General features: G+C 43.1%; 1 protein-coding gene across 3 annotated transcripts in view; it reads left to right on the top strand.

Moving 5' to 3' along the window:
• LOC310890278 (SKI family transcriptional corepressor 2-like) overlaps positions 1–8,327 on the top strand; it is a 29,189-nt gene extending 20,862 nt beyond the window's left edge. For 2 of the 3 annotated variants that reach the window (XM_083819090.1, XM_083819089.1), the window contains 2 exons: positions 6,201–6,265; positions 8,209–8,327. In XM_083819090.1, the coding sequence (XP_083675216.1) occupies positions 6,201–6,263 (63 nt within the window). In that variant the 3' untranslated portion in view covers positions 6,264–6,265; positions 8,209–8,327. The remainder of the gene's footprint in view (positions 1–6,200; positions 6,266–8,208) is intronic. The other variant, XM_083819091.1, reaches the window with a different exon arrangement.
• The last annotated feature ends 6,891 nt before the right edge of the window (positions 8,328–15,218 follow it).

Raw genomic sequence — 15,218 nt, 5'->3', positions numbered from 1 at the left:
ACTGAAATTGTTCCAGCCTCCCCTTGCTGAGTAACAGAATAGTCAGAATCACGGAATTAAACAGCCCGTGAGCATTTGGTGTGTCAGAAAAGTTCTAGAATACAGCAAACTGAATCTATGCTTGAAAAACTTACCCAAATACGATTGCCTTTGAACACTGCACGCAAAATGTAGAAGTGACATCTCCTTGAGAAACATGACAACTTTGTGGTGTGAACAAAAACTGAAGGACTGTTTGAGAGCAGCGTTTTGTGCCCAGCCCATGCTTAACATTGAGCACAACACATTTTTTTCATCCCAGTTCTTGAATGACATTGTGAAACTGCAATGCAGAACGTGGTGACAAACTGCCAGAGGAGTGAGCACGTGCAGGGAAGTTGGGCTGAGTTGGGATGCCAGGTCTGGGAGGCGATGGCTCAGGCTCCAGGTGCCCTCTGCTGTTACTCTGCAATCACTGCACACAGCAGCCAGGACTTGACACGGGTTTAACGTTCTTCATTAAAAGCCTCACATAAAACAGTGTTTAATCAATGAGCTGTAATTTTAATGCTTTGTCCACTCCGGACCTTTAAAAATTATTTTATGCCTTCCTGAAAGTCAGGAACAAGGCTCAGATCTTTGGGAAGACGGAGGGGTGGGCTCTGTCCTGTTACATCCTCTGAAATGGATATTGACTTCTTTGGACATAACCTGGCTTGGTAGGTGGCTGGAGCTGTGTGGCCACTGGCAGATTCTGTTAAGAAAGGAGTTGGTCAGAGAGCCTGGAGCAGCTACCAGGAAGCGTTGCGAACAAGTGTGTGCCAAGCTTTCGGCCAAGTGCCAAGGAGAAATCAATCATCATATTTAACAAGAATATAGACCTTAAATCAATGAGTGCATTTTTCTTTTCTTCCTTCCTCAAAGCATTGTCTCCCAGAAAGGCTAAGTACAGCACATGGAGTCAGAGGTCATGATTTGCTTCAGGCATGGGTTATCCAGCTTCTGTTAATTAAGAATTAAGCTATACTGAAAGGCCACTGAGAAGAAATCACTGTCCAGCAACTGGGGTAAATTCTAATATGGCACACGTGGTGCAAACTCATAAGAGCTCACCTGGCTTCATAGTTGTTGGTTTCTGTCCGTTATGACCAGAATTTATCTGGCAGGACAGCCCAACCACCCTGACGTAGTACTGATTTAGCTCCTGCTGGAGTCTCTGCATCTGTTTGGTCTTGTCTTCTGGGCAACTGCGTTAGTGGATCAAATTTAAAAAGCATGAACTTTCTTCCTGCCTTCCTGACAGGAGAAACAGATCAGAAGCAGCATTTCAGGCATGCTTACTTTTATCCTTTTATGTTTTTATGAACCCCTCTAAAACAGCACAGCAAAAGAGTAGATCACTAAATAACAAATTTAAACCTACTGCAAACAGGCTGGCTTTTCTTCATTTCTTGTTAGAGTTCCTTTAAAAGTAGCTTGTAGATTCCCAGGAAATGCTATCCACAGGTGGAAACCAGAGCTGTAGCCTATCCATCAGGAAAGGCTAAAAGGAAAAAGTGTTTGTCATCCTGCGATTGTGACTCAGATAGCTAAGATCAGGTAGTGATCAATCCCATTACTTCTACGTGGGGATAAAAGGCAGTAGCTTTTTGAGACATGTTGGAAATGTGAATTGTTCTGACATTCTACTCAGGTGGAAAATGTTGGTTTGGTTGGTTTTTGTATTCACTCCAGTGAATTGACCATCTCCCTACTGGCCGAACTTTGGGCTGGTAATAATGCTCTGACCTCAAAGATGAGTTCAGCTAGAACTCCTCTAATATTTAATGGCCTCCGACCCTCAGTGTTACTTTGAATGAACTCTGTTCTTCAGAGGCAGACAATAAAATAAATCAGGAACTATCTGCCTGCAAAAATTGATTTCCGTCTGCATCATCTTTCATCCTGTTCTTTAAAGATTGACAAAGACTGTTTAAAAGAAAAAAAAATCTACCATGGGGTGGTATTCCTAGGTCTTCAGAGGTATGAGATCATGTCCCTTAGGGTCCTGCTGTTATTAAGAAAAGCACCAGTAGATTCACTTCCTCTTTTTTGTTATACACGGAAAGTTGGTGCCTTGTGCAACTACAACTAATGTACAACATTATCATGTGTATATGCAGAAATGTCAATCACTGCATGCCTGACACTCCATATTTGAAAAGTGGAAATGGGAAATAGCAGTGCTTTATTGGGAATTCTGGTTTGGTCCTCTGCTTAAAGTGGTCCAACTAGATCGATTGCCCTTGACGAGAATGTTAGAAGCAAACATCAGTTCAGCAAGATTGCACTGGAATTTCTTGAGTTGTGTCTTCGCTGAAGTGTACGTCCACTAACACCCAGATAATAACAAGGAAAAGAATGTTTCTGGAACTCTGTGTTCACTCTGTCTTGATGACTCCAAGACAGTTTTCATTACCAAAAAAAAAAAATAGGAGAAATGTTTTATCTTGTAGTTCAATGCTTGTGCGTATGTAGCCATATACTTGTGGCCAGTCTTGCAGATGTAAACTCCATTTTATTTCTGAGTTTACTCTTTTGTGCTTTAGCAGTTGTGATGATACTGCAGGTCTGCTTCTATATATTCTGTTATCTTCATTTATTTTTTTGTGGAACTGACGGTAGTTAAATAAGGATGGTATTTAGTTCCATATACATAATCCCAGACAGAATTCAGTTCCCAGGTTTGGTAGCACTATTTGGGAAGATGTCCTTCTGATGCTGAATATAGCATATAGGTCCCTGACTGCATAGAGAAAAGTGAGCCAATAAGTACCATTTTCTCCAGAATTTTATTTTCCACTGTCCGCTTTTAGAAGACGTGAGCAAAACCTGTATCTTGACAATGAGTCTGCGTATACCTTGAACTAATAGGATGGAGCTGCACCTCTTCCTCCAGGAAATTTAAATATTAAAGGAAATGAATGCTTGTGGAATTATTTTTTTTATGAGAAAGAAAAGTAAAAACTTCCTTTACTTTAGAAACTGCAAAAATTCTGATTTAAAAAAAAGAAGGATCCATACATACCAAAGAGCCACAAGCCAGCCTCTGCTACTGCCTGTGTGCAGAATCCTTTTTCTGTAGTATTTAGGTACGCCAGTAAAAGTACATAGGAAAGAGACTGCATACTCCAGCCTTGGCTCTCAATCGCCGTGCATGCTGTGCAGGCAGGTGTGCTGCTGTGAGCACGTATGGGATGGAAGAGTCTCTGAACTCAGCCTGCACAGCTATAACTACTTTCACAGGGCAGTAGTGAAGAGACCCCCCTCTAGGGCAAGCTGTTGGCACTTTGATTCCTCCTCCAGCTGTCAAAGGCTCAGTGCATGCTTTTTCTTCTGTTTAATCCCTCACATCATTTCATCCCAAAGCATCACATGTGCAGAAACTGTAGTTTTCCACTGGCAGTTCAGCTGTGCATCTGTCTCTTTTCCTGCATAAATACGTTTTGTGTTTGGAAGGGATGTCTTGGCTGGACAGTGCTCCCACTAAATTCTCATGTGTGCTCTCTGGCAATGCGAATTGTTTAACTAAATACTTGTAGGTACGTATTAGTGCTTTGGAGTAATGGAGATTCCTTGTTTGAGCAATAAAAGTCAGGGTGATATATCATTGTGTACCCCACCTAAAAGGCAAAGTCTCCAAAAGAGGATGGTGTAGAGCAGCTGCTTTGTGTCCATGTGTAGCAGAGATCAGGCATGTGCTTTGGACTTGAATCCCCAGTTCTACCTGCTTATGGGTGCTTCAGATCATATTGTGGAACATGCTCAGAGCTTGCAAACTGGATTCCTTATGGATGAAGGAAAAGCAGGTGTGCTCCAGGAATGCACTGAATGTGCTCCAGTTCTTAGTGCTTGATCAGTACCCAGGCTCAGGTTATAGGTATCCTGAAGGAAAAACCTAAGGCAAATGTAGCGTGGATACTGGGATTTTCTCCTGCACCCTACAGATCTGCTGCTATTGCACTTTATTTCCAATTTACATAGGCTTAATCATGAGACACTTACTGCTTGATGCTTAAAACCCAACACACAACCATCTGCTTTTTGCTGTTGTTGGCAGGGGTGTATGGCCTTTGATAAGGGGCCACACTTTGGATCTTCATACCCATTTAACTGCTGATCTTGTCTTCATCAGAGCACTCACCTTGGATGCACTAAAGGGGACCATAATGTTGTGAACAGCCCTAAATGTTTTTCCGCTGCAGCCCTGGAGTCACAAGATGTTCATCCAACACAAAAAGTAGCAGATGACATTCTAGGTGATTTAACTTGTGAGGAAAGTAGTCATTGTCCCTGTTGAACACCCACGCCTCTCAGTTTCACTTATTACCAGGAGCATGGACAAACCAACACACATTGAAAAGATGCTGATGTGCCAAATATAGCAGAAAAGTGGATTAAGAACAGTACATTTCTGACAGAATGTACCCCATTGTATTATCTAGGTCAGTACAGCCTGGGAGATGTCCTATATAATTGACGGCCATGCAAACTGATGTTGCCTATTTGCTGTTACGAGTGGGAGAGAGGAATAAAGCAGCTGGTAGAAACATCACAGGTCTCAGCTGAAAGGTGCTTTTTGTTTGTTTGTGGCTCCCTTTGCTTCCAGATTTGCACTGATCCTGTTATCTCAGAAGTAATGATATAAATCAAGCAAATGGGTGATCTGATAAAAACTTTCTTTGCACAACTCCCTCTGGTGCAGTTTGGAGAGGAGTTTTCCATCCTTTGCAAACACTGTTTCCTGTCCCAGTACTCAGTGGAGAGCTCTGTTTTGGGGAGATCTAGCAGCAAGTTTCCTGATCGTTTTCAGCTTCTGTGAAGGGTAGGGTTGTAAAAGTAGTCAGACAAAACACCTAGATCATGGGTTCCTTCAGGTCACCAGTGGTTTGGGTTTCTCGGTTTGTACACAGACATTTCCCTTTCCCCAGGACTATGTAAGAGAAGCGGCATGCCTCCTGTGAAAGGCTTCTGCTTTCGTTCAGACAATTCATCTTTATGGACACTGCTTCTTCCTGGTGCTGAGTCTTTCGGTCAGATTGACCTCCTTTCCTGATAAGCAAAACGGTTAGCTCCTGAGCTGCAGATGTCGCTTTCTTTCCTCTCAGCCCCAGCCTTCCCTTTTCCTTACTGAGGCAGGCGCAGACAGATAGGCTCCCTGAGAGATGACACTGCAGATGCTGGTGTGAACTAGCAGTCCAGAGGCAGGCTGAGCACAATTCACACAAATGTCCCCACACGCTGTGGGCATGATGCAGATAAAACCAGAACAGGGGTGTACAAGAATGCACATTAGGGAAATTGTGGATACAGATGCAAATTCACCTGGTACTGTTATGTTATTACCAACACAGGGCAGGTTGCTTGAACTCAGTGCATGTGCCCATCTACTCCCTTTGCTGTTACTGCAGCTGTAGGCTTTGCTCCTGACTTGAGTTCAGCCCATTTGCCAGCTCACAGTAACATATTTGACATTATTCCTGGCTATATTCTGGAGTGCTGGCAGCAGAAGCAGGTCACCTCGGTGTGCAGCAGCACCTGGGAGTGTAGAAACACAAATTTTATGATCCCAACATGAATTCCTCCCACAGTCCTTACAGAAGGTAGCACTGAAGAATAGTGAATTTGTAGACACTTGGATTCCCAGCTAATGGAGAAATCTCAGAGCAATTTAGTTTTGTTGCATTCTAAAGGCCCAGCATTGAAAAAGTTCTGCCCCTTACTGCATTCCCTGTAGCCTGTGAACACATCATCCCACTTTGTTTCTAAATATAACCACGTTCCCTAATATGCCAATGTTCTCTGTTTTCCTTTAATTATTTGTTCCACTTCAGTGGCTTTCCTCAGATTGGTGCAAGTCAGAGATAGCTATTAAGAACTTTCTAATTATGGTGATATAAATATATGAAGACTCATACTCCCAACCTGCTGTATTTTGGCTGCTCATAGATCAGTGTTTTTTGCCTTTTGTTACAGACAGCTGATTTTTATCATTTCGCAGGTAGCAAGAATGGGCAGACTTCCCATTTTTGTCAGCAACTGATATGAACAAAACATCACAAGACGTCTTTTATACTGGATTTTAAGATCTGTCTGTTGTTTAATCATGGCCATTTTTATTTCATTTCTGCTTCAGCATTCTTACAGCGTAAAGCAGTGGCTTTGTTTCTGTGTCATTGCAGATTCCCTATGCAGCAAGCTTGATCAGGAAAGAAAAGCTCGGTGCACACCTCAGCAAAAGCTAAACGTAAGTTTGTGATAGAAGAGGTGTTATTCTGCCTGGCCTGGCCATTGTCTTGTTCTCTGCCCCCACTGTGAGAACTGAATCATTTTGTTGTGTGACGTTACTGGTTCTGGCCTAACAACTCTGACTATGGATGTGCTGTGCTGTGGTCTGAAGCTGATCACAGACATGTCACACAAATTGCTAGCTTTCACTGGGTTAGGACGTAGCAGTGAGAGTAGACCATTGGGTGAATCCAGCCTAGTAGCCTGAGCAAGTACTTCTACTCTCTGACACGGGTAAGTGGCCTCAAGGTAATGGACCTTTGGCAGAAGGAGGGAAACTACCTTGACATTCAGCATGCAGTAAAAGTTCACATATAGGCAGGTAGGGATGGGTTTTTTGTGCCCATAACAGAGCTTCTGAGGAGAGACTTGAGTTGAACCAATGCCAGGAAAGAGCAGTACAGTTTGGGAGCCTTGCAGATCTACGGTGTTCAGTCTCCTGCAGATGCATTGCAGGATCTTCCTGCACCCAACACCATATTTTTTCAGGAGTGTTTTTCAGAAGCATTCAGTGAGAATAACCATTGTCTCCATCATCAGTGACCTGGGAGATTCCAGTTCCTGGTGCTAAAGCCTTTAAAAGACATTCTCTATTTTTTATGGTAAAACAAGGAGATTGAGGCTTGGAGACAGAGAGGCAAAAAGTCAGTAGCTCTGCTACTGTGTTATGCCATGGAATTTGGCTTGTGGATTCAGCAAAAATATCCTTGAGGTGGAGTAGGCAGATTAGAAAAATAAAGAGCAATTCATGTACAGAGACCTCAATAATGCACAAAGGAAAGGAATTAAGGAGAAAGTCTGGGGCATCTGAATAAGGCATTGATTGTATCAGTGACGGAAGTTTGTCTGAGCTATGGAAGAAGCAGATATTTACAAATAAAAAACATCAGGAGTAATCACAGAGTAACCAGATAACCGGTATCTGTGGCCTTGAGCTCTGCCTGCTGAGATAAGGAGATTAATCTAAGCATCAAGTTGGTCGGTTTTGCCCTCTTCTGCATGCTTTCTTACTGACTGCCAGCATTTTCCAGTTGAGTCTACATTAATCTGAGCGCCAATTTAAAATAAATTCAGTAATATTAATATCCTGAATAAAACAGTATGCCATGCTGAATGAGAAGCAGGAGATCCTGCCCTAAGCGTGTTGTCCAAAGCACTGATCTACAATAAAAGTCAGCCTGAGGATGGCAGCATCAGATGAACGGCACCGTTTGTTCTCAGCATCAGGTTTTCATCAGATGACAATCCCTGCAAGGGAGGTGCTGGCATCACAGCTACGAGCGTTCCCTGCTTGTTTGCTGAGAGTGAAGGATGGATGCATTTCTCATGCTGTTTTTGTTTCCAGTGACACACCATCCCTGCAGACAACAGGGATTTCTCCGAGTAGGCCCCAGTGCTTTTGAAAGATTAGCTGTTACTTAACTGCTAAGCTAAATCAGTCAAGCAGAGAATCACAACTATATTGCTCAGAAGCAATTTCAGATTCTCAATGTGCCAAGCAGGAAAGAGTTGCCTCCAGAAGGAACGTGCATGCACATACATACCACACGGTGCACAGAGGGAGCGAAGACCCCGTGCAGTACAGATCGGTTAATGCCCTGTGTTTTCACACAATCTTATGTTGCTCTTGTTGGACCTGCCTTTCCACAGAATGCCTGGTCGTGTTTGGTCATACTGCAGTCAGTTACACTTTGTGCCTCATCTTTAATGAAGTATTTCCGTGAGACTCTGCAATTAGCTAGCAAAGTCTCAGAGGAAGCTTCTGGCGCAGGTGACTTTTGTGTATCCCTTTTGTGGGGATTGCAAATAGATGTTGTAATTCTGCAAGTAAAGCAATCTCAAACTTGGGCTTAGGGTTCGTAACCTTTCCTCTTTGTTTTTGTTTTGTTTATTTATTCCTAGAAGCGCAGGATCTTTTGCAGCTGTTACCTTGTAAGTTATAACCCACCACTCAGAAATCTGACTTGTATAAAGACTGAGACAATGGAAGGGCTTGGAAATTTAAAGAACAAACAAAACAGATCAGGTTCCTCTGAACCCAAGGACAAGTGACCTCAAAGCATCATGGACAACCATGTAAAATAGAATGTAGCAGCCATTTATTAGTAAAAACAAAACAACAAAAAAATCAAAAAATGCCTGTCCTGGATCTTTTTTGGTGGTACCAAAGTTTAAGTCTTTGTGTTTTTAGAAGGACTACTGAACTTGATAGAGAAAATGCTTTTGATGAATCATACAGATAAGCTGTGAAGGGAACTGATGATCCTTTCAACGCCACAAACATTTGGCAATATCTGCCAGTTCATCTTTTGCTTGGGGATAGTGATTGTTTTATGGAAATAAATGCACATCGTATCAGATGGGCCAGAACCACTTTTGGATGGGTGGATAAAAAAGCGTTAGCCATACACAGTGCTTTTTAAAAGCAGACTGGAAACTCTCCCACCCTTCTCTCTTGGCCCCTTCTTCCTCTGGTATTTTGCCTGCTGTATGAATTAAGATTGTACTCCTCTGGAAATATTTTACAATTTAATATTGAGTGTAATTAAGAATATAATCGCTGTTATCAAAAAAGGTATTTAACTCTGTTGTAGTTTCTTTATCATTCATGTGGATAAAAAGTCTATAATAAAAAAAAAAAAAAAAGAAAACTATGAGATAATAGTTGAGCTTCCCTGTACTTCAATGCTATGCTTATTCCACTGAAAAAAATGAATGGAGAAATTTACCCCCAATAATATCTTTTTAGAAGCATCTTAATTCACAGATATGTTGATGTGTTGAAATATTTTATGGAAGAAATCTTCTGCCTCTGGTTATTAGAAAAAGTCTGGAAGTAGATTTGGTGGGATTTCAGGAAGTGCCTTGTGGATTTCATTGAACTCTGCTTCTACAGAAATAAAGGGGATAGGCATGAGCCAAAATCAGTCACCTTTTCAAAAACCACAGCCGTAGTCTTCTAGGTCATTTCCTGATCGTGCGCAGCATCCTGATTGCCCAGCTTCCCCAGTGGAGTTGTCTTCGTTCAGATGATCTCAGTCCCGAGCACTGGGCCATCCCTCAGCATAGAAGATCGATCTTCCTCACCACTGCAGAGCCAACAGTATTTGAAAGCAGTTTCAGTCACCCTTGGCATTTGGACAAGTCACCAACTTGCTCTCTCAATATCCCTCATTCTCAGCAAATCCCTGGGAGGTCAGATCAGCTGGTTTTGCAGATCCTCCGTGCAGCCCAGCAGAGCTGGAACACAGAAGGAGTGTGCAGCCTGTTGCCCTCTACACGTACTGCCCTGCATAGTTTGCTCCTGTCCTGGGTGAGCTTACAAGCCTCGAATTCAGGACACACTGAACTGGCTGCAGCACGGAAAAAGCAGTGAAAGTGACAGAAGAGATGGACCAGGTCAGACCAAAAGTTCATGTGTGCCATGTGTGTTCCCTGTACCCAGTAGTGGATGAAATCAAATAACTTTGTAAAAGCATGCAAGCACTTAGACATATGTTCCGAGAATATTGTTTGAGCATCTAATGGTTTACAGCTCATGAGTTTTCAGATCTAGACATGATTTCTTGTTTTTAATAGCCCTCGATGTATTTTTTTTCTTTCATGAACTTGTCCAGTGACTTTTTTAAACCTAGGTACACTTTGGCAGCAACAACACCCTGTGGCAGCAAGCGCCACAGCTGAAATACCTGAAATACCTGAAATACAATAAATGTGTGAAAGAAAAATGTCTCCTGGTGTTCAGAGATGTCACCTGTTAGACTTATTTTACGCTCCCTGCCTCTTGTGCTGGGTGAGACCAGTTGGCAGTTGACTGCTGTCAATCCTGCCCACCATCTCCATGCCAAAATGGTTTCATAGGCACCCTCTGAGCCTCTTTGTCTTGCTTTCAGGTTGAGGAATTGCAGACATTCTGCCAACAGAAGCAGTCCCGTAGTTTTGTAGCTTTCCTGTACCTTTCCCTGATCAGCTATATCCTTTGTGAGATGGGGAAATAGCTGTGTAGAGTATTCAGGATACAGGATGCTATATAGATCATAGCATAGACTGACATGATGATATTTTCTGATGCTTTCTGTGAAGAATGAACCCTTCTGTAGTGTCGTGGTAAAATGTCTTACCGCTACAGATCAAAAATTTTGCCCAGACATAAAGTAGTCATGCTGCTCAATAAGAAATTACTGCTCTAATGGCTTCAGAGTGCCAGAGCTCCTGGATGTGGTCAGGCAAGCACAGTAACCCCTTGTCTCTCACCCTTTGAGAGCCAGCCTGTGCAGCCCCAGGAGCAGACACGAGAGATCTGCAGCAGATTTATTTGTTTTCTATGCTCTCTTCAGACCATTAGGTTTCCAAGCGACTTTCCAAAGCAAGTTGTGCATCCACGTATTGTTTTCGTGAGCTGCAGAAGTGACGAGCCGTGCACTAACTGTACAGCTCACACAGGTAAAGGATTGGATGTACCACCTGCGTGGTTCTCATTGAACATTCAAACCTCAAATGTCCAGTTTGCACTCTCACTTGGTTACTTAGGCTAAACTCCCCAGTCAGGAAATGGAAACACCACTTGTCTGGTCTGTAACTAACGTGCAGACCACAGCTGCAAACATTAAGGTGGAACATAGGTCTCAGAATGAAGCGTGAAAGGAGTCTCTTGAATTAAAAAATCATCCCTCACACTGATAAAGCTCAGGAACATGATCCTAGAAAACAAACACAGAACAGCCACCGCCTAACCAAATCTACTTCAGTAAACAGCCAAGGAAGCTTCGTATCAGCCGCTGGCTCTTGTTTGCTCTCCCCTTGTGCCAAAGTGTGTCCGCGTTAAAGCGATGAGGGTCCCACTGTAGTGTTAAACTGTCATGTTCTGCAGACTCAACCCTCAACACTGTCTTCTACCAGCTGTCATGATGAAGAAAACCAAAAATGTGCCAGAAAGTTTACCTAGCAGTCGATATGGTAGTGTATGCATATCCTAATGTTGCCCTGTACTTGAACCCTTGTACCTGTAGATAGTTAAGTTGTGGTAGTAGCCCTGACAGGGCCGTGTGTGTGTGCCCGCTGATGCCCTGGGGAGCAGTTCCTGGCACGGATGGCAAGTTGGCCCAGACCCACAGGCAGTCTGGATGTGGCCACGCTGAGCTCAAAGGTGGGTGCTTCGTGGTGTGGGCACAGCTCTTCTGCACCGCGTGGCCACGGGGAATGGTCCAGCCACGGTTAATTTACGGGTGCAGAGTAGCCTGTATTGTTGCTGTCCTTAATATAAAATGATATTAAAGTAGAAAATACATATTCAGCTTTTGTTATGTGCAGCCTGTCAATACCTTTAAGAAATCTACACAGTTAGCCAAATGTCAGCTTCAGCAGCCACTAACATGAGAGGCAGAAGGTATAGCTGTATTACAGATCTCAGTTTTAGCCTTTCTTTTGTCAAAATTCCCTGAGAATGGGAAAAAAAAAAAAAGACTATGCATTGAGCTGTGATTTGAATTTTTCTGGGTATTTAGATGAAAAATAAATAGGTGCAGAAGGCTCGGTAGCGACTGACTGTCCATTTTTCTTCCACTGAGTTGGTCTTCCTTGTACCATGCACATGTCCAAACCATTTTGAGCTCTGTCCTTCAGATGTAGTGCTACTTCTCCAGGACTTACACCTCACCATTTGCCTCTATGATACTTCAGCATAGTTATTTCTGTTGGCAAGGAAGTGCGCCAAGCAAAAGCATGGAGGTATGTGCTTTCCCTTACTCAGGGACATAGGAATAAATCGTCTCCAGGAACAGTAATTTTAGCTGCCTTCAAACCATCTCTCTCAAAGACCTTTTTTTACCTTTTGTTGATCTTGTTCTGAAATGGCAGCTGAAAAGCAGTGAGACAGAGCAAGGCATTTGGAAAGGATGGTTTATCTGAGCATTTACTGCACTTGAGATTGATCTTACTGACAAACAATACCTGGATAATTAAAAAAAAAAAAAAGTTATCTCAGTATGAATAGGGCCAATTAACAAAGGTGTTACAGCTGAGGGGTGGAAGTTTTGTCTGAACTGGGTCTGGCAAACAAGCTAAGGCCCAGCTAATGAACTGTCAGGCTTGTATTGTGTGTTTTTTTTTGTTATCCTGAAAGTTGGACAGCATCTGGGGTTACAGTGCTGGCCAGCCATCAAGTCTCTTATAGTTTGTAATCTCATAAGAAATTTATTGCTGGGTATTTCTGATTTCTTAATGACTGGTGAGGCATCTGTTCAAAATCAAGACAGATGTCCTAGAATTCTGAGCATCAAAAGTTAGAAAAGCCCGCGGAAGAATGAGATACTACCACTGTATTTCTTTGCAGGTGGTAGTAAATAAAATCTCTGCACAACTTTTCACTGCCAGTCTACTCCCAACCGTTCCTGCGTCTTTTCTTTTCAGTGAGGGATTAAAGTTCAGATTTCCTCAAAATGTATTCTTACTTCTCTGTATTTTTAATGTAAAACTTCAAGGTAGTTGTGCCAAAAGGTTTGGATAAATGTTGCAGTGTACAAAAAATAGCAAATCTGGATGTTTTAGGTTTAATCAACAAGGAATTAACAAAAACAAAGACCAGCATTTGCTCTAATGGACCGTATTGGACAGCCACTTTTGCCCCACTGGCTTTCAAAGCAGAATGACTCCACTAAAGCAAAACTGTAGGCAGTGCTCTTTTAGGAGGAAGTCTCATAGTTTTCCAATTATCTTTTATAACCTTTATTATAAGGTGTTTGTCACTGCAGTTTATGCTCAGGTGAGCAAATTTATTTTGACACAATGTTAACTAGCTTGAATTACTCAGAACATTTTTAAGAGGTCTCTGTTATCCAGCTCAGGAAGGGGCTTCTTTAAACTATAGTAAGATTATACTTGGTACATCCCGCAGTATGATATGTTTCATCTCCAAACTACTAGGCAAGCATTCACTAATAAATCTCAGAGCTGGTAAACAACCTACAGTCATGCTGAGAAGCTCAGGTCTTGCATCTGGCTCAGGCCCTTGAGCCCTGCTTTGTACAGTGTATCTTTGGGGCCACATCCACACTTGGCTGGTTGCTCTGGTCTCATTGGCTTTGTTTTTTCTATGCCAGCAGTTTGCAGAGGTGGTTTGCATCCAGACCCACAACGTAAGATGTTCCTGCAGAAAGGAGCTGCCATCTCCACTGCAGCTCCACACTGTGATCCCAAGCTTCTCCACAAAGCAGTATAGAGTGAGACAGACACCAGTAAATAGAAAAAAAAATACCTTGAATTATAATGTAATAGATCCCTGTAAGGGATAGTCAAAGCCTTCAAAGCCTCCTGTTACTTTCTTTTTTTTTTTTTTTTTCACAATGTCTCTGAAAGTTCATTCAAAGTGAATTTCCGTTCACAAGAAATGTTTGCAGAGAAGAATATGTCCTCGACATTTACATCACGTCTTCGCATCTGTGAGGGACAGAGGGTTTTCAGTACCACGCAGGAGACGTTCAGCGGTTTGCCAGATTTAATTTTGCTGTGTGTTTAGCATCTTTCCCACAGAGTGTAGTTGGAATACCAGACAACATAGTAAAGAGACTCCCTTTGACTTTGGTGAGCTTTGGTTCAGATTCAAAATCACAGACTGGTTGCATAGCAGTTTAGGTTTTAGTTAGCAGTGAGCTTTCTCTTTGTCTGATAAAGAAGAAAAGCACTTCCCAACTATAAAATCATATGGAACACGAAAACCATTTTTAACACCATGGCTCTGGCTCAAAGCCAAATAAAAGGCCACCGATATCCTGTTGGAGGGAGAGGAGGTGCTTATATACCTGTTATGTGGATGGTGCAGAAGAGAAAATTGGTGTGTGGCTTAACTAAGCCCTGCCCGTGTATATGCAGACCTGCTCTCCGCTGTTCACCTCTGCAAAGCCTATTTAATGTAGTACCTTCAGTGGTTTCTTATGCCGCAGAGAAAAATACACAGCCATGATCATAATCTAAATGTGCTCAGTGATTGGACTGCGGATACCTGAAACCCTGCCAAACAGTCTCCAGGGGATTTGGAGAGGTGCTTTGGCATTGTTTGATACTAGCAAGAGGAGATGTAATTGTTTTGCAGCTATTGTTCTGCTGTAATTGTTTTACAGCAGAAAAAAATGTGCCAATCTCTATTGTTAGCTTTGAAATACTTGCTTACCTGCCAGCCCAGAGTGTGTGAATGTACTGGTGGAAAAAGGAGTCTCCACCCTAGAGCACCCCACCCTCTCTGATCACAGAGCACACATGATTTGAGCAGCAGTTGCAGGTTTTTGCAAGATAACTCAGTGCAGTTGCCAGCTCAGCTCCAGGCTGGTAGTAAGGACAAGGGTTTTTTTTTTTTTTTTTTTTTCCAAGCAAAACGAGGTCCCTATCTGCAGGGATGCCACTTCCCTAGAGGAGGTGTGGGAAGAGATGGGTGCTGCAGGGCAAGGTTCGTGACGTGAATCCTGTCCTGCCTGCTGAGCAATGCCCTGCACATTGTCATGCCCACAGTGCAATGAAGAATAAGCTAAGCCGGGCCGCAAGAAACTCCAAAATGAAGCACGTTTCACACCCAGCCCCTCTCCAGCAGCCCTAAACTTGGCCATTGCAGATTAACAGCTCAACAACTGCTCAGTTCCTACACTGTTCCCTTTAGCGTGAAGAGCCAGGTGGGTCTGTGGGACACCCAAAAGGCAAGGACCGGGTCCTGTAGCTGCCCCTTGGCCATGAGCCATCTCAGCTGGTGGGGTTCCCTCACCCAGAGAGCCCCAAACCGGGAGGCTGCCTGCCCCCTCCACCCAGCCTGCTGGAGGAGACCCAAAGACCCCATCCCTGGGACGTGGCACATTGCTGCAGCGAGTGCAGAAGCTGCAGAGGCAGCTCCAGAGCTTCACAGCAGGCTCCAGAGGCAGCTTTTGTTGCAG

Source organism: Anser anser (assembly GCF_964211835.1).
Source record: "Anser anser genome assembly, chromosome: Z".
In the NCBI taxonomy this organism is placed as follows: domain Eukaryota; kingdom Metazoa; phylum Chordata; class Aves; order Anseriformes; family Anatidae; genus Anser; species Anser anser.
Note: the sequence above shows the minus strand (reverse complement) of the source record. Positions and strands in the feature narration are given on the sequence as shown.